Source organism: Pseudopodoces humilis, chromosome 10 (genome assembly GCF_049639895.1).
Source record: "Pseudopodoces humilis isolate 2021_Gansu_Grassland_sample_001 chromosome 10, ASM4963989v1, whole genome shotgun sequence".
Classification (NCBI taxonomy): domain Eukaryota; kingdom Metazoa; phylum Chordata; class Aves; order Passeriformes; family Paridae; genus Pseudopodoces; species Pseudopodoces humilis.
Window position 1 is genome coordinate 6,720,348 of NC_142209.1, and position 24,460 is coordinate 6,744,807.

At 41.5% G+C, this 24,460-nt stretch overlaps 1 protein-coding gene across 7 annotated transcripts in view; it reads left to right on the top strand.

The window, feature by feature from the left end:
• The window catches only part of HMCN1 (hemicentin 1), a 176,103-nt gene that overhangs the window by 49,246 nt on the left and 102,397 nt on the right, over positions 1 to 24,460 (top strand). For 6 of the 7 annotated variants that reach the window (XM_088060138.1, XM_088060142.1, XM_088060143.1 and 3 more), the window contains exons 5-14: positions 1,108 to 1,279; positions 2,419 to 2,525; positions 5,580 to 5,700; positions 6,185 to 6,448; positions 6,711 to 6,855; positions 10,419 to 10,540; positions 14,963 to 15,238; positions 22,411 to 22,552; positions 22,950 to 23,077; positions 23,752 to 23,865. In XM_088060138.1, the coding sequence (XP_087916264.1) occupies positions 1,108 to 1,279; positions 2,419 to 2,525; positions 5,580 to 5,700; positions 6,185 to 6,448; positions 6,711 to 6,855; positions 10,419 to 10,540; positions 14,963 to 15,238; positions 22,411 to 22,552; positions 22,950 to 23,077; positions 23,752 to 23,865 (1,591 nt within the window). Of the gene's footprint in view, positions 1 to 1,107; positions 1,280 to 2,418; positions 2,526 to 5,579; positions 5,701 to 6,057; positions 6,095 to 6,184; positions 6,449 to 6,710; positions 6,856 to 10,418; positions 10,541 to 14,962; positions 15,239 to 22,410; positions 22,553 to 22,949; positions 23,078 to 23,751; positions 23,866 to 24,460 lie in introns of those variants that run through there. The other variant, XM_088060144.1, reaches the window with a different exon arrangement.

Here is a 24,460-nt window from a genome sequence, read left to right on the forward strand (position 1 = left end):
TAATCAAAAGATGGCTCTCCTTTACAAGATGTTTCTCAATGCCACCATGGTCAACTACAACTTAATACGACAGTTCAGTATTATTGTGAGTCATGTTCATGTTGTTACACAAACCCAGTATTACTTCAGTAGGATTTAAAAAATATGCTACAGCTTTGTTACATACAGAGGTGATGCAAAATCATATAGTTTGACAAACCAGGTGTGTTTCTGGGGAGGTTGGGTTGGTTGTGTTGGATTTCCCTTGGCTGATTGTCAAGCTCCCTCTCAGCCACTCACTCACCCTTGCCAAGGAGGAATGGGTTGAGGAAGCTTCTGGGTTGAAATAAAGGCAGGGAAATCACCAGTTGTTGTTGAGGGCAAGACAAAGCTGACTTAAGGAAAATTAATTTGTTGCGAATTAAAAGAGATACTAAATTATTTCTTCAGATGGTGGGAAGCAAAGACAGGTAGAAACACCTTTGATTCCACATGCCCAACTCCTCCCCCAATTCATTCTCCCTTTCCCAGTGCCACCAGGAAAGGGGTGTAGTTAGTGCACATGAGTTTCTCTTAGCTCCTCTTCCTCCTCACACCCTTCCTCTCCTTCACTGTGGACTCTCCCACGGGCTGCTTTCCCTGGTGTGGGAGCCTCTGTGGCCTGCAGAAACATACCTTCCAAAGGCGTGTTCCCCTCCAGTCCCACCTCTGTGCTGTGCCTAACAGAAATTTGTATTACATGTTTTAGGGAAATAAAACCCTGGAAAAGTCCATAGATAGCAATTACTTAGTACATCTGGATGAGAAAAATTTCCTTGTTGCTTCATGCAACTAATAGTTGATGACCAGAAATATCCACAGGTTTGTATTCCTAATTCCTTTTAAAATTTACCTGTGGTTGTTGTATCCAGAGATGTATCCAGGTGTGCTTGTATACTCTAACACCACGCTGCCCATGTCTTTGCTAGTATTTTCTAGTAAAGTTGCATTTCCTTTAAGTATTCACATTTTTAAAAATAAATCAATATGGAATCTCTACAAGACAGTAGAGACAAGCATTTCAGCAGAAAATATTTCAACAGCCAGTACTGCTGACAGTATAGTAACAACTGTTCTTTTCTCTTCTAGGTGTTAAAATGGGTTGAAGAAGCAGTTCAAGCCTCCAAAGTGCATCTCTTGTCTACAGACCATGTGTCCATGGCTGTAAATACTTGGCAGATCCCTTTTGATCCCAGTCTGAAGGAAGTTACAGTGTCCTTGAGTGGTCCTTCGCCAGCAATGGAAATTCATAATCCTTTAGGTGAAGTACTTTATATTTTCTTTTGTGACAGTGAAAAAAGGGAAGGAAAAATCCCTTCTCATATTTTATTTTTTTCCCCAATATTCCATGGGTTTTTTTTCACTTGGAGGCAACTGGAAAACTTCCTTATTCTGTCCATCTCACCTCCATCTTCTTTGTTACAGCTTGTCCTTGCATTCTGGCTTGCTGGGCACTTTGGCCTTTCATCTGTTTTTGTATTCCCTGAGCCATCATTTAAGAGTTGTACATGTTCATTGGGTTTTATGTGAGGAAAGTTCAACCATGGTCTGGCTTTTTTGAACTGCGAGAACATTCAGAACCAAACCTGTCTCCCCTGCCCATCTCCAGCTGAGCAGTGTGTGATGGGGAATGCAATGACAGATTTGGAGCTAATTTGTAATAGAAGCTATTTTGAACAAATCTGTTCTTTATTATTATATTGATGCCTTAGGAACTTGGAACAACACTCCAGAAATAAATTCAGATCATATTTTGTATTCTCTGAATGACTTTTGCCTAAGGATATAGCTTGAGTAGCTTGGAAATATTTTATGCCCAGGATGGGTTCCCTGCAATGTGGTCTGGTCTGTCCTGCACTGTGGCATTCTTGTTTACAGGAAAGATATTTGCTCAGTATCTGTGTTCAAGCCATCACAACACAGTCCTGGGTGCAAATGTCAGGCTTTGCTGAAGCTGTGACCTCACATCTTTTTTGGCCTTTCTCACAGATCAGCTCCATGCGTCTAAATCCATCTAAACACAGTGTCTTACTAGAGGCATGTCTGTTAGGTTTTGAAAATGGGCATTAGGACATCCCAGTCTCTACTTCCTCTTTCCCTTTAGTCCTGTGAAACAGCCAGATGAGTTTTAGGGCTGATGATTCTTCAGGGTCAGCCTTGAGGGAGCAAAATCCCCCTCTAGAGAGCCAATTCCTGCACACAACCACCCACATATAAATGAACATTTTCAGTAATCTGTCAAAGAATTATAGGGAATTTTGACTGTTGTAAATGTCATTGACTGCTAAGTAGTGAGAAAGTCAATTATCAGAAATACATTGGTACAAAACAACAATATTGTATTTACTCTCTGCTTTTTTTAAGCAATATTGTATTTACTTCCTGTTTCCGTTTTTCCAGGCAAGCAGCTCAGTAAAGGATCAGGACTAAATGAATTGCTAAATATCCACAACTCTGCAAAGGTAGTAAATGTCAAAGATCCAGAGCCTGGAACATGGACAGTTAAGGTAAAGTTATTGCAGAACGCATGTAGATTGTCCTGTAGCATATTAAGGAGGTTGTATAGGTTGTATAATGATTTGCTATGTTATTTATCACAGATACTCAGAGCTGAGTCTGTGTTACAGTAAATATCCCGTGATCTTGTATTTAATATTGTTGTATACCTCTTTATGTAGGTAAAGCTGCATGACCTTAGCTTTCCTAAATAGATATGGAAACAATCCTACTGGTGTAGATGCTTTCTGACTGAACTATTCTATTGTAGCAGTGTAAATACTCCATAGTCATTTTTGGAGGGGAAGGCATCCGGGTGAGGCACTTTATAGGCAGTGCTGAATGGATGCTGCTCTGCATTGTCCCTGCCCTAAGCACAGAGGTGCTTTGAAAAGGATCATTAATTCACACACAGCCCTGGGGGAAGCTGTTGATCCTGCTGCAGAACTGCAGCTACAAAAGCATGTTGAGCTCAGCAGCTCTGGGGAGAATTGTTTGAATGTCTGTCTAGGACTGGGGGCTTATCAAATGAGGGATAGGGACTTTTTATATGGGCAGATAGTGATGTGACAAGAGGGGAAAAAAACCAAACTGCCAGAGGGCAGGGCTGGACGGGCTATTGAGAAGGAGTTGTTCCCTGTGAGGGTGGGGAGGCCTTGGCCACAGGGTGCCAGAGAAGCTATGTCTGCCCCTCTGGGCCCTGGAAGTGTCTGAGGCCAGGCTGGATGAAGCTTGGAGCAACCTGGGCTAGTGAAAGGTGTCCCTGCCTATAGCAGGGGTTGGCACTGGGTGACCTTTTAAGGTCCCTTCCAATTCCATGATACTATGACCAAAAGTGCTGCAAATTCCAGTACAGAGACAACCTGGTGAGCTGTTAAAAATAAAAAGGTTTGGGTCCTGTTGGACATGGTAACATGAGCCACATTAGATCCTGAGACCTTTTCCTACAGTCAGTGCCTTAGGATTCACTTCTGTCATTTGTTGGTGACTTCTAGGTTGAGGGATCAGTGCAGCAAATATCTAGTGCCCTGCAGCCCAGAGGGACAGTGCAGGAAGTGCCCTGTGTGCTCTCAGCTCTGTGATGTGACCTGAGCCACCGGTGTGTGCCAGCACCCACGTGCTCAAGCACCAAGCAGGGAGGAGTGCGTGCTTGGGGTGGAACACCTGCAGAGCCAACAGTCTTCTCTTGCCCAGGCTGCCACTGCTGGCATGCACTCCTGGCAGTAGGACAGCAGCCTTGTCAAGCCATCAGGCTGCTCCTGCAGGGAGGGCCTGGGAGTTTTTCTGGTGGTTGGGATTTGGGTGGGTTTTGGGTTTTTTTCTAAGCTCAGCATAATGCTGTCTCCAACTCTATGGAGAGCATGGATAAAACATTCAAATTGCTGTATGTTGCATGAAAAAAGAAATGAAGAAAATCTCTTGAATATGTAGTTGAAATATTAATTTAAAATTTATGAGCAAGCCAGGTCATGCACTTCATAGATATGTGTATTTTGGGTAATTTTTTGATGTTGTTTGCAAGACAGGAAAGCATCTCTCACAAATATGTAATTGCTTCTTTGATTATCCTCATCCAACCTGGGAGAGGAAACACTAATGTACAGTCTCTGCAATCCATGTTCAACTACAAATAATGAGAAGAGACCTAAAGATAATTGGAAAGCAGTCCTGTGTGATATAACTAATTCCTGGTGTTTGCCTAAAGACCCCCCAGCTCCTAGACATGACAGTGAGAGATGTGTTTATTGTTATTAGGAAATGGTAAAATTTTATAAGGTTATTCTGGCCTTAAAACTCTCAAATATCCAAAGGTCTGAGTAATTCATAAAGAAAAATGATTTATATTTTTCTGTGTGTTTTCTCAGCTTTAGTCACTGGTTTGGTTTATTTACACAAAGATTTTTAAGACTTCAGACTTAAGCTTTACGAAAATTTTATTCACACCATAAACTCCTTATGCAGATTCACCAAGCTATAAAACAGAACTTTATCACTGAGTTTATCTAATGAAATTTTAACTGGCAATTAACACTCAATACCTTGAATTGTTTGGCACAATTAAGTATTTCTTTATATTGTTAACAGCTGACTTATATAAAAAAGGTTTTAGTGGTGCTATTTCTGAGGTGAAAGGCTAGCTAAATAGAAGGAAATACGTTGCTTTGATCAGTTAGACATTGATTTTTCATGGTGTCTAATGCCTGTCCCAAGGCTGTTAGTTTTAAGAAACAACTGTTTGATACTCACATGCAGTGATGGCAGAGGGGTTACTCTGGAGTAACCTTTTCCAGAGAGCTGCAGGAATTTGAGAATGGATTGGGTAAAACTCCAGGGAAAGCTCACTGGAAGCTTCCAGACAGCTGAAGGTTGTAGAAGCAGATGAGGAGGATAAGCCTTGGGTTCCTGTACACCTTTGGCAAGTAGCAGCTGACCTTTCTTTCTCTGCATATTATCATAGGAAGTGACTTAAAATTACTTTGATTTGTCATCTTTAAGATGAAAGACTTGCATTAAAGCAGCTGTACTCTCCAGAACATGAAGCTCAGGCTGTTCAAGGGTGATGGATGGGTGGAGGTTGTTCTTTATTTTTTTTTTGCTGGTTGAAGCAGGATGACAAGGTGAGGGTACAAGGGTAGAGACCAGAGGGAACAGGTACCTATTCACCCTCTACTTTCCCCTTGGCTGGAGAAGAGATGGACCTTTAAAGCATAGATATTTTTTTCTGGAGTTCTGATTAACACACCATTTTCTAGTAGAGTTTGTAATTGTCAGGTCTGAACTCCCAGACCACTCCCATTACAGGCATTGGCACATGACAAGGAGTTGTTGATTTGTTGATATGATTTACTTCCAAGACAAACTGGCTGTCTTTGCTGACACCACAGTTGTAGTGCCTGGATGTGAAAGCAAAGCTTTATTCAAGGTGCTTTTCCTTACAACTTAAGCCATGAGGCTCTTCTGTGTGCTGCTGTTAACTATGCTGGAGTCAGTCCCTGAGCTCAGGGGCTGGCTCACCCTCTGTGCAGTGCCTGCAGTACCGATTCCATATGCTGGCTGTTTTTCAGACCTCGAGCAGTGGGAGGCACTCTGTGCGCATCACAGGGCTCAGCACCATCGACTTCCGAGCTGGCTTCTCCAGGAAGCCCACCTTAGACTTCAAAAAAACATCCAGCAGGCCAGTGCAAGGTTTGTTTCCACTTTAGTCCACATTAAATAGCTTCAGGCCCCCAAAATTGAATAGAGCTCTATGATGAGCTTTGTGATAGCTCCGGGGATGCTGTGGGTTGGTTGCTGGGGGTGCTTTGTATCTGTGTGACATAAATACAGATATTTTTAATGTTGCCTCAAAATTGCAGTGCTGTTTCTGTTATTTCTGGAGCTTCAGAAAAAGGCCTTGGCCTAGGTGCATGGTGACGAATTAATAAAGAAGCTGCTATTTTAGAAACACCTGTTTAAATCAGTAATTTAAACTCTCCCCAGCTGGGTCTCCTCACAGCTAATAAGCAGAGCTCAGCTCAGTACAATTTAGCCTTTGCCTACTCAATGGGTGAGGGCTGGAGCTGAATGCTGCATTCATGGGGTAGTGAGCTATGCAGATGGAATATAATCTTTCATGTTTTAGTTACCTGTTTTCTTTAGCACTTAAAACAGTGTGTTTCTGTTTTTCTAGGGATTCCTACCTTCATGCTGCTGAATACTACAGGGATCCTGCCTCCAGCTAGAGTAGACCGACTGGAACTTCTGAGCATTACAGGGGAACTCCTTAAGACCTTGCCTGTGAAATACTATCCTGACAGAAAGCCCTATGGACTATGGAATATTTCTGACTTCATTCCACCAGATGAAGCTTTTTTTGTTAAAATAATGGGCTATGATAAGGATGATTATCTTTTTCAGAGAGTTTCAAGTGTTTCATTTTCTAGTATTACTCCTGGTAAGAGACTTTATTTAACTTGAATTAACTCCTCATCTGTCTCCTCTGAATCAGTTAAAATTGAGATCTTGTATGCTTTTATAACTTAAGCTTTTTATAACTTATGTGGTGTTTCCTTCCAAAGTTCTGTCTCTAGTTCATGATAGTCAATACTTACTAAGTGAAGCTTAACCAGAAATTGAGCTTCCTTTTAATAAAAGGAAAGGAGGGGATCTGTGTTAGTAGCTGATAATAGAATCTGGGGAATGTTTTCTTTCTTTAGATGCCCCCAAAGTTACAATGCCCATGAAGACTCCAGGGTATTATTTACAGCCAGGCTCTGTTCCTTGCCATGTTGAAAGCCTTATACCTTTTACTCAACATTTTACTAAAAATGGAGTAAAACTGGGAGTGGATCAGTTTTTCAAGTAAGTCGTGATTTTTTTCACAATGCTGCTTTATTTCCTATTTATAGCTTATGATTTCTATTATTATTTACTGCTATGTGCTGTCTACATCCTGCTACTTCCAGTCTGTTATTTTTGGTGCTCTTCATCAGGAAAGCTGTATTTTATGAAGATATAGATAATATTTATATATAGAGAGAGATATATCTATATATGATATATAGCAGAGGGTGTCCATGCTGTACATATAATGGGATTTATAAAGTTCTGGCCTAAATTCCCCTCAGATGTGTGCTCTAAAATTATGATAAACTGGATCTAAAAGTCTAGAAGTCACATGGTTTTAATTTATATTTTAAAAAGTTATTCAAGATTGGTAACTAGCTTTGTTTATGAAACACATCCCTCACTCTGGCCCCAGTGATACTTAGATGACTGGACATACATGAATTTGTTTGATTTTTATTGCCTTTCATGGATGCCCTAGAAGTATGTCCTGACCTGCCCTAGAAAATTTCATCTTCAGAAAAATCTCTCAAAATAGCAAAACTTATATGGGATATCCAGAAGGCTCTTCAGATTTCTGTATAGAAAAAGAATCTTGTGCCCTTTCTCTGTAGGATGAGAGAATAATAATAATAAAAAGGTAAATTAGTTAAAATACTCATAAAGTGCCCCTTTTAATTCTGTTTGTAAAACCTAAAGAAACTGTGCACTAGCAAGCACTGTCAGCAACCTCCTGTGCAGCCTGAAGCACCTTAGGAGCAGACTGAAGAGTAACTTCTGTATTCCCCAGCAGGTACAGCATACCCAAGTAAACACATCTTGCAGCTGCCTTGTGCACTGCTGGCAGTGGGAAATGCTGCAGCTTGGTGTGGTTTGGGTTTTAATGAGGTGCGACTGACACATAGTCAGCCCCAGCACAGCACATACTTGGGCTGCTGTGTAATGTTTTCCATTCCTTAGGTATCAAACCCCATGCTTCTCCTTGTTCTTCACACACCTAGCACCACTAATTCAGCTGCATTTTCCTTTTTTCTGTTACAGAAGAGTCATTATGTGTGAACACATCATCCAATTTAATTTAACAAAACATATCTCGAGCCAAATATTGTTCACAGTTAGATAGGATCTACTTCAGCTTGGGTTTCTTGCCTCTTACTTGTAGTGAAGTTCCAGGCAGAGTTTGTCCAGCTTAGTAGTTCAGTGCACGTTTGAACTCCAGTATTCCTCTGCACTGAATAAGGTTTGTTTTGGTATCCAGATGTCTTTACTCAACTATTTTAATATTTATTTCAAAGCCTAAATGGTTTACAAATTGAATATCATATTTCTGTTGTGACAGTTGTCTATGTGAAGATACCCTTAGAATAACTACAGGTTCAGGGTTCATGAAGAGAACCGACTTTGAAATTCAAATACATTTTTACTTTGGTTCCAGAGGTACTACTGTCAGCTGCAATAATAATTCCTAATTTTAAATAAGTACCATATGTTAGGAAGAAAAAACTTTTGTAAAATTGTAACAGCTTTGTCTTTCTACATTTCTGGATCCTATGGTAGTGTAGAAAGAAAACTGGATTTTGCAGTGAATTTTTGAGCAGCCTGATATAGGAGGTCAAGAGCAATAATAGCTGAGCACCTCATGTCAGTGGAAACTGAGCATGAAAGTGTCTTTACAATCCATTCTGTATTATAAACAGCAGATCCCACTAATCCTGCAGAGTTTAGAATCAGCAAAAATAAGACATTAAATTCTGATGAGAGGCAATTCATGTAGTTGATCAAAACAACAATCATGATAATTAAAAAGTTCACTCATGATCAACTGATATTTGTTGTTGCTATTCAAATCTAGTAAATCATGCAGAATATGTCTCTCCAGACCATGTGCTAGGTAGTGAAATGATAGGTTTCATTTCTCCCTGTGAGCCACAGCCTTTGTCTGGTGAGTTCCCAGCTGGGTTTGGAGCAGCGTGGAGGGGGGTGTCCAGGAGGTGAGGTGCAGTACAACCCAAGCACCACTGTGCTTTCTGCAGTGACTGAGAAACCAGAGTTTGAATGTTTGTAGTTCTCCAGCTGCCCAGATAAACAGCCTAATTATCAGATTGCATCTACAGTAAAATGAATTTGGTAGGTTATGGTGGTGCTGGAAGGTGCTGAGTTATCCCCTGACACATGCTGTGACTTGTGTGCAGTTACAGCTCTTCACCTAGTGCCCATGTGTAGAGCAGATGCCCTGACACGTTAGTCCTTGCTGCCAGTGTTGGCGTGATTTTTTTTTTAATTTTTTCTTTAATAGTCCACCACAGGTCTATGTTTTGCCAAGCTGTTCTACCCCCTGGGCACATTTTCCTTTGTGCTTCTGTTCTCAGGGCTTCCACAGTTGACATCTGGTGTGTAGCATGAGTAAGGAAGGAAGCAGAACATGATTGCCTAACCTCACTTTTAACACACTTTTCATGAAATAGAGGAGTTTCTCACTCGTTATTTGGAAGAAACACCACCTTATTCTTTAGTGCTGGCAGTTGCTGCCATGTCCATGTGCCAGCATTGCACTGGGAAATGTCAGAGATTTGAAGTATGATACATTAGGTTATCTAGAGTAAGTATAAAGTAAGAGGGAACAAATAGAAAGCCATTTAAGGTCACTGTACACTGTTTTCATTTGTGGCATAGTTGGATTGTCTGTCCCATAGTGCTACAGCATTAAACCTCCATGCGTATTCCAAGTCTCTTATTCCTTCTGTATCCTTTAAGGGCTAATAAATCAATCTATTCAGACTAACAAAGGGGTCATTAGTGTTTTCCTGTAATGTGGCAATGACTTGCCAAAGCTCTCCCAGATATTTTAGTGCTTATCAGTTTTGTTTATCTGCCATAGCAACAGGCCATGGGGAGCACTGGGACACTGCAGAACCACTGGTTTGCTCATTTATGTCATCCTCCATGTGTCTGTAGCACCAGGAGTTTATAAAATGTGGTTTTGAATTATGAGAAACTGAGAATGTTTGTTTTGAAGCACATGTAAGCAGCCTATGTAGCTACAATTTTACTCCCTTCTTGCTTTCACATTGTGTGTGATACCAACATGGTGTTAATGTCCAGCAGCCTTGGCTTTGCAGGGATCTAGAGAAAACCTGCAGTGGTTCTCTGGATTCATGTACCTTTGAGTTTGGAAAGCTCAGGTGGGAGGATGAGACCTTGTTGCCTTTGCTGGTAAAGAGGCGTGGGGTTGGTACCATGTACTGGCTCTGCACAGAAACTCTCTGGCTTCAAGGAATCTGTCTTCTCAGGTGGTGAACAGAACAGAGCACAAGCAGCTGAGGGAATGACAGCAAATACACTGCCTTTGGTATTGTGTGACAAGTGCTGACTTGTTAAAGGTTTATTTTTTGATGTGCAAGTGGGATGTTCTGCAAAATCTTACGAGAAAGTATCATCCGTAAAGTGATACCAAATTTGATTCATCAGAGGGTCTGTCTTGCCTCTTAATGACTGTGAAACTCTCCTGTGTCTGCAAGCCAAGCTGGTGTAACTCTTGTTTCTTTGAGGGATTCAGTGAGTGCCCTTTTCTCCTGCAGAGAATCATCCAGCATGAGCTGGGACATTGCCCAGGTGTCCGTGTCCGACGAGGGCTTTTATGAGTGCTTGGCCACCAGCACTGCGGGGATGGGACGTGCGCAGACATTCCTCGATGTGTCAGGTGCGTCCCAGCCACCCTTCTGGGTTGAATTTTTTGGGCTCAAACACTTAAGAAAAGCACATGGGGCTGATAAAATACGTTCTCAGTTTTAAGTGTATTTTTAATTTCTGTGTTTTTTCCTCACCCATGTCTGTAAGTGAGCTAAGGTTTATTCAACAAACCTGTTTTAAATATCAAAGTTGGTTTGGTTTTAGTTCCTGCTATCATTTGGATTTGCAGAATAGATCTGACCTAGAGAATCCAAAACTTTTAAATCTCAGATTTCAATTGTTTTAATTTTTATTTCACTTTGTAGCAGTTATATGTTGGCTTGATTGTATGTATGTGTTATCTGATAGACAAGGAAGTACGAAGGTTGTGTTCAAATTTCTGCTTTCTTGCAGTACAAAATTCAGTAAATTGTTGGAAATCTCATCTATTGCCTTGAATTTCTTAAAAGTAGTAATAAAGATGAGGAAGTAAAAACAGGGCTAATCACAAAGATAATTTTGAATAAACAGTAGGCTTATTTCTGTCTGTGAGTGGATGGATGAGGCCCCTGCCCATACTTTAGCAAATTTTGTCACTTAATTTTTCACAGTTGCAATGCAGCCAGAATGAGAAGGAAAAATAATTTCTGGTTTGTAGCAAAGATCTGTATACATCTGTATATATCTATATAGCCTTGTGTTGGTGTTGATCAGATATGAGTCTTGGAGCAAGTGAAAGCTGTTGCTGGTGAGCTTGAGAAACACTGGAGCAATAATTTTCTGTGACAGGGAGGAATGGGAGAGCTCAGAACAACATTTTCAACTCAGGGTTTCATTTAATGGTATGAAATTAAAGTTGTCTTGCCTCTTATCTCCTGCAGTAGCTATTCCAGGTAAATTAACCTGGATTATGAGTCACAGAATCACAAAACGATTCAGGCTGGAGGGACCTTTGGAAGTTACCTAGTCCCATTCACTGTTCAAACAAAATTAGCTTCCAAGCTTGGTGTTTTCAAGGAACTTGTCGAGTCAGTCTTTGAATGTCCCCAAGGGTGGAGATTTCACAAGTTCATGGGCAGCCTTCGGTGCTTAACTGCCCCCACTAGGAAAATAATTTGTATGTCTGGTCTGAATTTCTTCTGCATGTCATGAACAAAGTATGAACAAAGACTCTCTTTTGTTTTCCTCTCCTGTGCCCTGAGAATACGCTAATTGTGCATTCCCTAAAACAACCCTCTCAGTAGCTGAAGAGTGTGGCTCCATAATCCTTCACCTTCCCTTTTCCAGGCAAAGATGTTCCTTTCTTTGTATTATGAGCAAATTCAAAGAAACCAGTGTGACAGCATTGATTTTATGCAAGGCAGAGTTTGTAGAGAAATAGCCCTCTTGGACAAAGGGATGAATTTGAGGAGAGGAACATCCTTTTTATTCACACGAAGTAGTGAGTAGAATGTAATGGTAACATCTGTGCTTACCCAGGTCCTGGTTCTAGAGCACTAGTTTATATTTTGGCCACAAAAATCCTTCAAACAGAAAGGATATTCCCAGATGCTTATTTCAAACTACGGCTTGGAGGGCAAGCAATTGTGGGCATAAAGATTCTCAGTCTGGAAGCTGCAACAATTCTCCTCATCAAAGAGAAATGTGAATGAGAATCCTGACCTTTTTCTTGTGATGTTGATAGCACTTGAAAGCCAACACTAATAAGGGGAAAAATCCCATATCCCCTCATTTACAAAGCACGAGAGATGGCCTGGAACTGAGTCACTGTATAAACATGACAATTAGTTCTGTTCAGAGCCCTACAGAGGATTAATGGCAGGGAGATACTTTGAAATCCTTGTGTACAAACACTTGCAAGAAAATTACTTGAAATTTCTGCTTGAAGCAAAGTAAACAATATTTTCAAGTGTTCTTGGCTTACCCAGCTGACAGACAGTATATCACAGATAATCCATTCTGGCGACTGCTGTGTGAAAGGTATTGGAGCTATGCCAATGTTTTCTCATTTTGCAGAAAGCAAACACTTGAGTTTGACTTTTTTTTACTCTTATTAAATCTTAAAATGTCAAATGACTCATTAGCTTGTGCAGCACCCTAACTGAAGGGCCAGTAAACTGCTGGGGAATGGCTGACTGTGGGCAGAGGCTGGGGTAATCCAAAATTTGTGTTGTCCCACTGGATTGGCAGTCAAAAGATGGGGATTCCAGTCCTGTACTGGCTTCATCTCTCTCTTTCCTGAGTTTAGGTAACATATTTGATGATAAGCCTGTGGAAAGCAATAGAAGATTTACTATTTCTTCCAAACACCCCAAACCTAAAAGTACAGGGGAGAAACTCCATTCAGTAAGCAGGTGTAGCTTCCCCTGACTCTCCTCTGCATGGGTTAAAGTCTATGGGTTTGGCAATGGGGTCAATTGTTGTCCAATCTGTGTTTGTAGAGAGGAAGAGTTGCACACTCAGCACACAGTGCTGTGCAGGGATCCAGCATGGAGCTTGTGAACCTCATCTGAGACCTGCCCAGGAGACCTTGAAGAGGAGGATTTATGGCTGGTTCTGAGCTTAGGAGTAATTTTAACCCTTAAGAAATACAGATTTTTTTTATTTTTTTTTTTTAGTTCCCTGTTATCCTTGTTTTTTTAGGATAGTTGTACTTTAGTGTGTACTGATAAAGATTTGGTCTTGTTCTTACAGCTGTCTTATTTCTGCACAAGCATCCCTCTCAGTGTTATTTATTGGAGTGGAGTTTTCTTTGTTCAGGAACCAGTCTGAGGAAAACCAAATGGAATATGTGTGGTATTTTAATGGGATTGCATGAAGTCATAAATAATTAATTTTCTTTCTTGAAATGTGTCCTCCTTGATCAGTAATATCTCAAGGAGGAGCATAATGACTATTGTTATTTTAACCATTTGTGGTTTCAAAGTTTAACTTCAGTAGAAAATTACTGCATCTGCTTTCTTCTGGGAGCATGATAGAACTGTGCAGGTGGGTCAGGTAGAAAGCAGATAAAAAATACTGGGAATTACAACATAAAATGTGTACAAGAAAAAATAATGAAATTCCCAGAGATTTGAGTGGAAGTGAGAATTGAGGGATGTTGTACATAGCTGTAGGAATTCCTCCTGCCTGGCTGCCGGAGCTCATCCCATGTACCCTGGGACACCTGGTGTGTGGCAGCGCAGCACTGCCTGAGGTCACTGTGGGCTGCAAGAGCTGGGGCTGGGACCCCAGGTCCCCCAGGAGCTGGTGCCACTGGCATGAGGTTCCTAAATCCATGGTCTGACTCCAGCAGCTGGCACCCAGTCTATGCACACCAGTCCCCTGGTAGCTGGCCCTTAATATTAGTAGGGATACAGAGAAGGGACAGGAACTAAGGTTCCCCTGGGAGACTTACAGAATTGATTTACTAGTGAGAGAGGACAAGCTGTGCTGGTCAGGCCAGGGCTGGGGCAGACAGGGCACTGCTTGGGTGATACTTTACAGGGGACAGGCCCCTTTTATGCCCCTCCCTGCCTATTCCTCCTTTTCTCCTCTCTGATTCACTTCCCTGCATATTCCTTCATGATTTTGCCAGCTGCCCCACACCCTAGCAGGAGCCTCGGGTTTGTGTCCTTACCAGCTGCACAGTCTGGGCTGGCCCCTCTGTGCAGTGATGCAGGTAACTTTTGGTGCCCTTCAGTCAGCATGAGGAGGAGTAGCTGTTGGCATTGTGTCTGCTGTCTGTCTGTCAGGGCTGTCTGCATACTGTGTTTATTGCCTCCCCTTTTCTTACCTTATTTCATGAGGTCCTTAATAAAATCAGAGTATGGATGCTTTCTCCATCCACATTTTTGTATAGAATCCATTATGAAAAGAACTCATGTTCTGTTGGTGTTAACTTGGTTCCATTGTTACTGCTGGAAGAATTTCCTACTAACATACTTTTTTCCATATACAACCTGTAAAACTCTACTGTGTAGCTCAAATGCCACCAGGTGGGGTCACACCTGGGCCAGAGAGCAGACTTGGAGGCCTGTGGTGGTCCTGTCTCCCTCCTGTTGCTGTGACACTGATCTCTTGTTGGCTGTGCTCAAAGAAGACAGAGCTGCCTCTTCTCATACAGGATGTAATTTTTCATCCTACAGCATGTGATAGTTTGGATCTAGAACAAGTGTGTCTGTGTGATGTGAGCTCCTGGCAGGTAGCTCAGCATGAGAGAATAAAGCTGCAGCCCTGGGTTCTGTTCATGGCTTCAGAATGGGAGATGAAACCAAATATTAAAACAAAATTACTGAATAAGTCAATTAATGAAATTTAATATTTGACACCTAACCTATTAAATAAATAATTAAATATTAAAAGATTACGATTTTTTTTTTATTCTGTAGTGTGTCTAAAGTTGTTTATCAAGAGTGTGCAAATGCTGAAAGGTTGCCAGCTGTCTCTCACGCCTTTCCTCTCCTTCCTGCAGAGCCCCCGCCTGTGCTCCAGGTGCCTGCTAACCTGACAGTGGTTCCTGGGGCCGTGGCGGTGCTGAGCTGCCTGGTGCTGAGTGCGGGGCCCTACAACCTGACCTGGCAGCGGCACGGGCGTGACGCGCGCCTGCAGGACCCACTGCGACTCCGGGTCCTGGCCAACCTGTCCTTGGAAGTGAGGCCAGCCCGGCTGTCAGACACAGGCAGCTACAGCTGCACTGCTGCCAACGAGGGCGGATCTGCCACAGCTTCTGTCTTCCTCACTGTGCAAGGTAACGTGCACACGCGCCCGCAGCTCAATTGGAAGGGCTTGTGTTGGAACAGGCTGCCCACAACCTTGGACAGGCCCATCCCTGGAAGTGTCTAAGGCTGGACAGAGCTTGGAGCAACCTGGGATAGTGGAAGGTGTCCCTGCCCATGGCAGGGAGTGGAATGAGAGGGCCTTTAATATCCCTTTCAGCCCAAACCATTGTGTGATTTAATGAAAAATCAGTCAGAACTAAAAAAAGGCAGCATGAGTAAGACCAAACAAATCTAGGTCTGGGCTGTTGCTGTATACCATAGAGCAAATTTATAAGAAAAAAATAGTATAAATACAATAATTTGTATTGGAACAAATATTTTTAAAATTTTGAAGTACGGCAGGATTTTTGGTTTTTTTCTATTTGTCTTGATTGTGTCAAGACAAAGAACCTTTGTTCTTTGGTGCCTGTCTGTGGGTGAGGAGAGACAGAACTCAAAATCTTGTAGAAAGAAAATTATTCTGTCACTTTTAGGCAATTCCAACAGATTTCTGTTTGTGGTGCTGCTAGGCCATGTTCTGTGCAGAGGGGGTACCTTCCTTAATTAATTCTTCTGCTCTAATTCTAGTAATTTGTTAGCTAATGGAAAACTTAGAATTATTGAAGAAAGAAATTTTGAATGGAATAACTTGACCTAATATGCTCCGAAACCGAGTTCAGAAGTGGAGCTGTAACACTTACTAAAGGGATGTTGTTTTTCCTATATTGGTTACCAGGGTAGAATTAGTAGGTGTGGGACCACTTGTGCAGGGCTTAGTACAAAATACAGCAGAATGAAGTGTGGTTTTTCAATGTCTGTTTGAATTACCCACAGATTGCTACAGTAGCATTACAACTTAATTTCGAACTAACTTAAATTTCTCTAACCTAATTTTTTAACAAAGCTGAAAGGAAAAAAGTAATGAAAAAACATCAACCCCCATGCATTTGGAAAACCTAGTTTTGAATTGTGCAAAATTTTTCCATCAAGACACTCATTCAAATGATGCCAAAGGCATCAAGAGAAATGCCTCTCTCCCTTGTTCATGTCTTCCTGGGATTTGGGTTTTCCTCCCTAATGTCTGTGGCTCAGCTGGGAGCTTTAATACACTGTCCAAATTGCTTCTGGTGTTTTTTTCTAGTAAAGCTAAAGATATTTTACTGCTGCCACAACAGAATATTGAGTTTCAAATCACTTATCTATGTAGAATGATTGTATCACATAGTTGGGAATTATATTTTGCCTGGTCCTGGTAGTGCTAACAGATTTCAAACATGTTTGAGAGAACCCTCTTAGGCAGTTCAGACAGCCTTAGCTGAGAGTCTGAGTCAAGTTTTCTTCATTTTTTGTAAAGGATGCTTAGAACAGAATAAATACATAGGAAACACTAAACTGCAGCTTAATTCAGCTTTCTGCAGTAGTGCCTGCCTCTTTTGTTTAGAAAAGTAATCTACTGCCAGCCTTCCCAATGGCTGCATGCAGGAGCTGAATGGTATCTGAAGGGTTTGCAAGTACTGCTAGTTGTGATCATTTTAATTTGCCTGGACAAAATGATTCCTGTGAGCGCACAGTTTGTGGTGATTGTGAATGGGGCTGTGGCCAAGCTTCATCCCTAATGGGCTACAACAGGTAGGACAGGTGAACAGTATTGAAGGTAAAGAAATATGGAGTGCCGAGGTGTATTGACCAATCACAGAAGCGTAGAGAGGACACACAGGTGGAATGCTTGTAAGATGAGTATAAAAGATTGTACTGGAAAACAATAAAGTGCTGATGCTTGAAGCCTTCTTTGGTGTCAGTCATACCTCCACTGTCAGATTTCCATCAGATTTCTGAGGGTACTTAGTGTGTGATTGTCATGTACAATTTGATGTGCTTGTTAGGGCCTGGAATAGTTTTCAAAAAACATTTTTTTATTTGGCAGCAGAGTGTAAAGGATGGCTAGATGTTAGAGCTACAGCTTTATGGGCTTGTCATTTTTAATATGCCAAAGAGGGAAGTTTGAAGTCTTGTTAATTGATGTAGATGGGTCCATGCTTTGTGTAGTTGTAAGTAATTCAGAACATCAAATTAAATTCATCCTGAAACCCTTTATTATTGTTGGACCAGCTCCATATAGATCTTTGAGTTTCAGATCATAAGAGAATAAACACTGCTTTCATCCCTGTTTCCTTTCTGGGGGGGGAGTTAAGGCAGAGAACAAATGCTGGTGGCTCTAAAAATAACCCAGCATCTACTTTTCCTGCTGAAGGGGGTTGCTGTAAACTCTTGTTTTGAAAGTGTTGGGTTTGATGCTGCTGTTTCTGAAAGGGAATGTTCATGTGTCTCCTGTGCCAGCAGCTGTGCAAATACAGCTTGGAGTCTTCATGGGGCTGACTTTGTGCCCCAGCTGTGTGCTCTGTGCTCAGGAGAACACACTGTCCCCAGCCTCTCACTGCTCCTCATGACAGGGATGCAGGTAGGGCAGAGCTTTTTGTGAAACTTGGGCCTCTCTGTAGGCTAGGGGTATTGCCCAGAGCAGTCTGAAAGGTCCTGGAATGCAGTTTGATAAATCCCAAGGACTCTTGATGCCCATTGAGTGCTAGGACTAAAAAGTATGTGCCCAAATTTGGAGTTGTGAAATAGTGGCTATGTAATGCGAGTTGCTCAAGTCCTCCCATCAGATTGGTCTTGTATGGAAAGAAATGAATTAGTGAGGGGATTCCTTACTTTTTCAGGTGCCTATAGGAGTATATTGCAGCTATGTGAGGCTGGAGATTGGCCAAGAGTGTGAAACATAGGTGATTCTGTGCATTTTTCAGTATGTTTCTCACTGATGACTGAAATTCCATGAACACTTGAACCTTTTCTTTCTGGTTTTGTTACAGCTTTGGTTTCTGCATATTTTTTAGGCTCAATTAATGTAGCATATAGTGGAAGCGTGATGTTTTGTTTGTGGTGTTTTCACATATATATTTCAGTAATACTGATTGAGGGGGGAAATGTAGGAATTTGGGCCCTTTTTAAAAAATTGAAACAGTGTGCATGGTAATACATCGGTTTGTGGTGTCTTTTGTTTCTTTCCCCTTGAAGAATTTCAATGACACAATTAATCCTCAGAAATTTGGGTGTTGCTAAATATGATTTTATGGTAATCTTGGTTTTTCGTGTGTTCAGACGAGGAAGGGATTATCTTGGTTATTGCAACTTTCTTTTCCCCATACAACACAGCTGTGTAATGGAGGGAGACCTTGGCTTTTTTTTAAGATTGGATTAGTAGGGATGTTTTGAGTTAGTAATCTGGGCACGTAATGAATTCCAACATTGAGTTAACAAGCAGTGGAATGAGCATCCTGCTCAGGTGCATCTTCTTATCTGAATGTATAGCTGGAATAAAATCATAGATGCTTTAGTTACTGTTCTGTCTACACCATGGTGGGTTTCCTTCACTGTGCTGTTCAAAAGTGTTCAAGTGCCTGTCTGGTATCACCATCATTAGCTGAAAGGCACTTTCAGCACCTGCTTGTTAAACAACACAGTGTCCAGCCATACCTACACAAAATAAACAGATTTATTATGTGTTCCACCTGCCCACATGAGAAATCAAATGTCTGTTTGCCCTTGGGCATTGAAGAATTGTCATTGCTGTAGTAAGAGTTGTGCAAGTGCTGTTTGGCCAGTCACAAGGAGTGACAGGATTGCTGTCCTGCTCTCTGAACAGTTGCCTTAGATGTGCAGTGGGGGAAAGCGGGTCCCTGTGCTGCCTTGGGGGCTTTCACCTGGGGGACTGCTGGGGGCATTTCCCAGTGTCCAGAACTTGAATACAGCTGAAAATAAAAAAATAGCCCAGGAGACAGCATGTGTGACTTGGCTCAACAAAGCAACACTGATACAAGTACATCCCAGGCAGGAGCAGAAACTGGGTCTGAATGAACACAGTGGGGCTTTCAGCATGAATGTACTAATATCTGGAAGAATTCCAGGGAAGAGATTGCCCAGATGGATGAAAGGAGAATTACCTTCTTGGCATAACTCTGAATTTTTTCTGCTCTTTTCTCTGAAAAGATACAATACAGGAATAAATATCCTGGTCTTTCAGATCTCTCTCTAACTGATGGTGGGAATATTGTTTACTTAGGTCTGTGGATACGCACTGTGATAATGGGCAGAAAGGAACTGTTATACTGTTCTGCAATCTTTAAATACTGTGAAAATGGGGAAGGGAATAAAACTGAAGTATTACTGCTTCAGTTGCTTTTTCAAATTTAAAGTTAATTAAATGCAAGGTATCTGTGCTAAAGAATGAAATGCAGTTTAAGGCCTTCTGTGCTTCTCTCTAGGCTCTTCTTTGGAGCTGAGGCTTGGAGGAACCTGGTCTAGTGGAAGGTATCCCTGCACATGGCAGGGGATAGAGTAGATAATCTTTACGGTCCCTTCCAACTCAAACTGTTCTGTGATTGTTTCTTTACTTGCAACATGTGGGTGCCCCTCAGCAGACTACCAGGACGAGGAATGCTACAGCACAGCTCACCCTGAACCTTGGTGGGGATGACAAGGGATTGGGAAGGGGATCACTGAGAATTTGGTAGCTACATAAAGCAGCTGGCAAGTGAATAAGGCAAGATCATGTGTGAAGATGATACTACTTTTTAATTGGGTTCACTTAGTTGATGCCAGAAAAGCAGATGAATGTGACTGGCTGATTGATGTTGATGGCTTCCTTTTGTTTATCCCTCTTGAATGTTTTGATGTGTCTTTATGCTATACAACTTTGGTCTCAGCTTGATGTTCAAACATTGTCACAGCTTTTCTGTTTATGTGCAACTTTTCTTCTGCACATCTTTAATTTGGCTTGTGAATAAAAGCATAACATTGAATTGAATATTAATTAATAGAATCCTCGAATGGGCCATAAAGCCAATTTCATTCCATGGGCAGGGACACCTTCCACTATCCCAGGCTGCCCCAAACCCCATCCAGTATGGCCTTGGACACTTCAAGGGATCCAGGGGCAGCCACAGCTTCTCTGGGCACCCTGTGCTAGGACCTCCCCACCCTCACAGGGAACAGTTCTTTCCCAGTATCCCATCCGACCCTGCCATCTGGCAGTGGGAAGCCATTCCCTGTGTCCTGTCCCTCCAGGCCCTTGTCCCAAGTCACTCTCCAGCTCTCCTGGAGCCCCTTTAGTCACTGGAAGGGCTTGAGGTCTCCCCTGGAGCCTTCTCTTCTCCAGGTGAACACCCCCAGCTCTCCCAGCCTGGCTCCAGAGCAGGGGGGCTCCAGTCCTGGTAGCATCTTTATGGCCTCCTCTGGACTCTCTCCATCAGCTCCATGTCCTTCTGATTTTGGAGACCAAGAGCTGGGGGCAGCTCTGCAGGTGGGGTTTCTTGAGAAGCTTTACACATGATCTGTGTGGTTTAAAAGGTTTAATTGTACAGCCTTGAATGAGATGGGCACTGTAAGGAGCTTGTGCTTCTCCTTTCATCTACAAATCTTCACCTCTGAGATACAGAGAACAAAGCAAAGGAAATTAAATGGACCTGACATATGAGAAAGCCCCTCTGTGTGCCTGCCTGGTCCCTGGCATTTGGGCAAGAAAATAAGATGGTTAATTGGTGGCAAATGGGTTAGGGTTCCTTTTAGTCTCACTCATTTTAGTCAGTATCTTGATTATTACAGCTGTGTATATTGACTTTTTTTCTAATAATTACAAACACAATACAAGTTAAAATTTCTTTTGTCTTTGCTCACCTAATATCATGTGAAAATACTGGCACAGACAATAGTGTGTTGCCAAAACATGATGTGTCATTGCCATCAGAACCAGTTTCCTAATCCCAACAGGAGAGGTGACCTTCCTGTGACCAGAGTGTGCACAATACCCCCAGCATCTCTTGGCAGCTTTTCAAACCAAATAAAAATAGCTGAGCCAGCTGTGCACATCTTGATTCATTTGGGGACAGTTCCGTAACATGCAGCCATTTCTGGCCCCTTTCTGCCCACTTGTGCTGTGTGCTGGCTCTTACACACTCTGCTCCTTAGCAACCACTGAAATGTGTCAAGTGTCGCCTAGGCCAGTGGGATGGGGTAATTTCTGCTGGACCTTAGAAAGAAGGGCTGTGCAGAGCAGCCCTAGATGTGAGGTACCTCTGAGTTACAAGTGTTCAGTCTCTTGGACTTCCATGAACAGAAGAGTTGGGCTTAGGCTTTTGTCTGGTAGTTTGTCCAGGAATTCATATCAGTAGAGAGTGGTGAGCAAAAGGCAAAGCCTGAAACCTGAAGATTGGTACTACTTATTTTGTAGCAGCTAGTTTCATGTCTCAACTTTTTATCCATGGGTGTGGATCTTCTTGCCACTGTAAGACAAAGTCAGACACACCATAGAAAGTGTCTGTTGCCCAAGTGAACTGCTTTGCTGATAATTTTTTATGGAGGAAATCTAAGGATTATGGTATCACAGAATGGTTTGTGCTGGGAACACCTTAAAGCCCATTCAGTGCCACCCTCTGCCCTGGGCAGGGACACTTTCCATTATCCCATGTTGCTCCCAGCTCTGTCCAAGCTGGCCTTGGACACTTCCAGGGTTGGGGAGTCCACAGCCTTTCTGAGTTAAAAATGAATGAATTCTATTGAGTTTGCAAATTGTTTTTCTAGTGAAAACACCCTGAAATCCATAACATCCTTTACAATTGTTAACACTGGAGGTCCACTTCCACTTGTGCATCTGCACATATATTGTGGCGTTCATTCTTATCCCTCAGGTTACATTCTGACAATTGACCCACCTGAAGGTTTGTGGGCTTTAGTGTCCAGTAGTCGGAATAAATTTCATAGAATCACAGAATTGTGTGTGTTCAAAGGGACCTTAAAGCTCATTTTGTTCTGACCCCTGCCATGGGCAGGGACACCTTCCACATTGCTTATTGTCTGGTGTTTGTCAAAATTAGCTCTGTTGCTGCTTTTTAAACTCCCATCTGAGGAAGGCCAATACCTGAATTGTGACCTAATGCCTCTTACCAGGGTGGTTTGGTCTGAGACTTTGATTGACAATGCCAGTGGAAGCAAGTGTACTCTGACCTTTATTGGGTTGCTTTCTCATCATGGAGCTATTTGAAAATGGGAATGAAGTCCTGTGTTTTCTAACAAGTTGTTTTAAATTGCTGTTTTTCATTTCTTTTGGTAGAACCACCAAGGGTTGTAATTTCACCCAAGAACCAGACTTTTACAGAAGGTTCTGAAGTGTCCATCAGGTGTTCTGCCACAGGTTACCCAAAGCCAACAGTTGTGTGGACACTCAACGATATGTTTATCATTGGCTCCAGCAGGTGGGACTTGAGAAGTTGTCTCCATTTATTTTAATATCATATGTGAGAATGAAGGTTTGAGTAATGCCAGAATATTCCACTACTTCAACAGAAGTCTGTGAGTTTCGGAAATAGCACCTCAATCTTTACTTTGATTACTCTTTAATTACAATTACTTCATCTCTAACAGAGAAACACTTTAGTTCTCTTCTCCTGTTTTTTTTTACAAGATTAATTTATGTACTTTTCACAAAATGTAGTGCTAGATATAGTACTACTAATAGAGTTTATCATGAAGAAAAAGAACTCCAAAACACCTGTTTTTAGACCATCTGCTCATGCTGCTATGTTTGCTTGGAGTGTGGATATAACCATTGTTCTTTCTAATAATTTTGCTTGGTCCCCTGTGTGTTCCCAGGTACAGAATGACCCCAGAAGGTACCTTAATCATAAGAAAGGCAATTCCTGGAGATGCAGGTATTTATGGTTGTTTGGCAAGTAACTCAGCTGGGACAGAGAAACAGACATCCACCCTCACATACATTGGTAAGTGAGAAACGCAATGTAGTAAAATTTAAAAAAACAAACTAATTCATCATCAGGGAGGAGGAATTGTTAAAATTAGTAGAACCCTGTAGAACATGCTGGGAGAAATTTCAAAAACCTCAGAAGACATGTTGAACAGCTCACAAATGTCCCTTTTGTTTTCTGTTCAAACCTAAGTAGTATTGTTAGGTAGTATTTGGAGCTTGATGCTCTTTCTAAAAAGAAAGCTTTTTAGGTTAAAAAAATCCCTAGAATAGGGTTTTTCTATGGGATGGACTGGGTAACCTGAAAGAGTCTTTGTAAAAGAAATCATGTTTCTGTATCAAAATACTGTGTTAAAATACTGATAGCAGAGTATTAAACTGTTCTATGACCAACATCTGGCTGGAGGAGGAGAATGACTCTTCATGTTTGTACTTTCTGCATGCTGAAACTTTTCTGATTTTTTTCCTTATATTTCCTGTACAGTCTGTGTATGATTAAAGTGCTCTGGACCAGACTTTACTTTTCCTTGTTTCTCAGTGTTTATCTTTCACTTTTAAGTCTGTTTGACTCTTAATGCAAACATTCTTCCATATAACAAGAGAAAATTAGAGTATTTTATGGTTTATGTCTTAAAAATTACCTATACTTTGGGTGAAGAGCTAATTTTTTCCTGTCTCGTTTCTTTTTAGAGGGCCCAACATTGACCGTAGTTCAGAGTGAAATTTTGGTTGGTCTTGGAGACACGACTGTTATGGAGTGTAAAACAACTGGAATCCCACCCCCCCAAGTGAAATGGTTTAAAGGTGCGCTCATTGCTTGGTGATTGAGTCATTTATTTAGCAGCAATATTTAGAACAGTGATCTGGAAGTGACTGCATTTCTCTAAAGACCGTTATGTTGTATTCAACCAGTGACCTGTGAAATTCTTTAAATCTAGAAGAAATGGCATTGACCTTTAGCACATACATTCCTGCTTCTATTTAAATATGGTGAATTTGCACACTGTAGCATAGTTAATAATAGTAAAACAAAGCTGAGCCTCCTGCCTGCTTAAGTAAGGTTCATTCTTTCAGAAAACATTTAGCTTTATGCTACAAAAATCACAAAATATTTTTCTGTAGCCTTTATTGTTCCGTTTTTGTGTAGCCTCTAATCACGGAAGGAGAAATACAGCCTGACACACTGTCCTAATGCTGATCTCTGCCCAGAGGTACTTAGGTTTGTGTTTGCCTTGTGGAACCAATAAATAAAAAAGGATGTATTTAATGTAGTAATAAACTTTTTCTCTCGGTTGAGTGGGAGTCAGAGTTCTCATCTGCTGAATTCCTACAGCTGTGTTATGAACTAACTCAAACTTGAACATTGTTTTATTGGAATAATTTTGATAAATATAGGTAT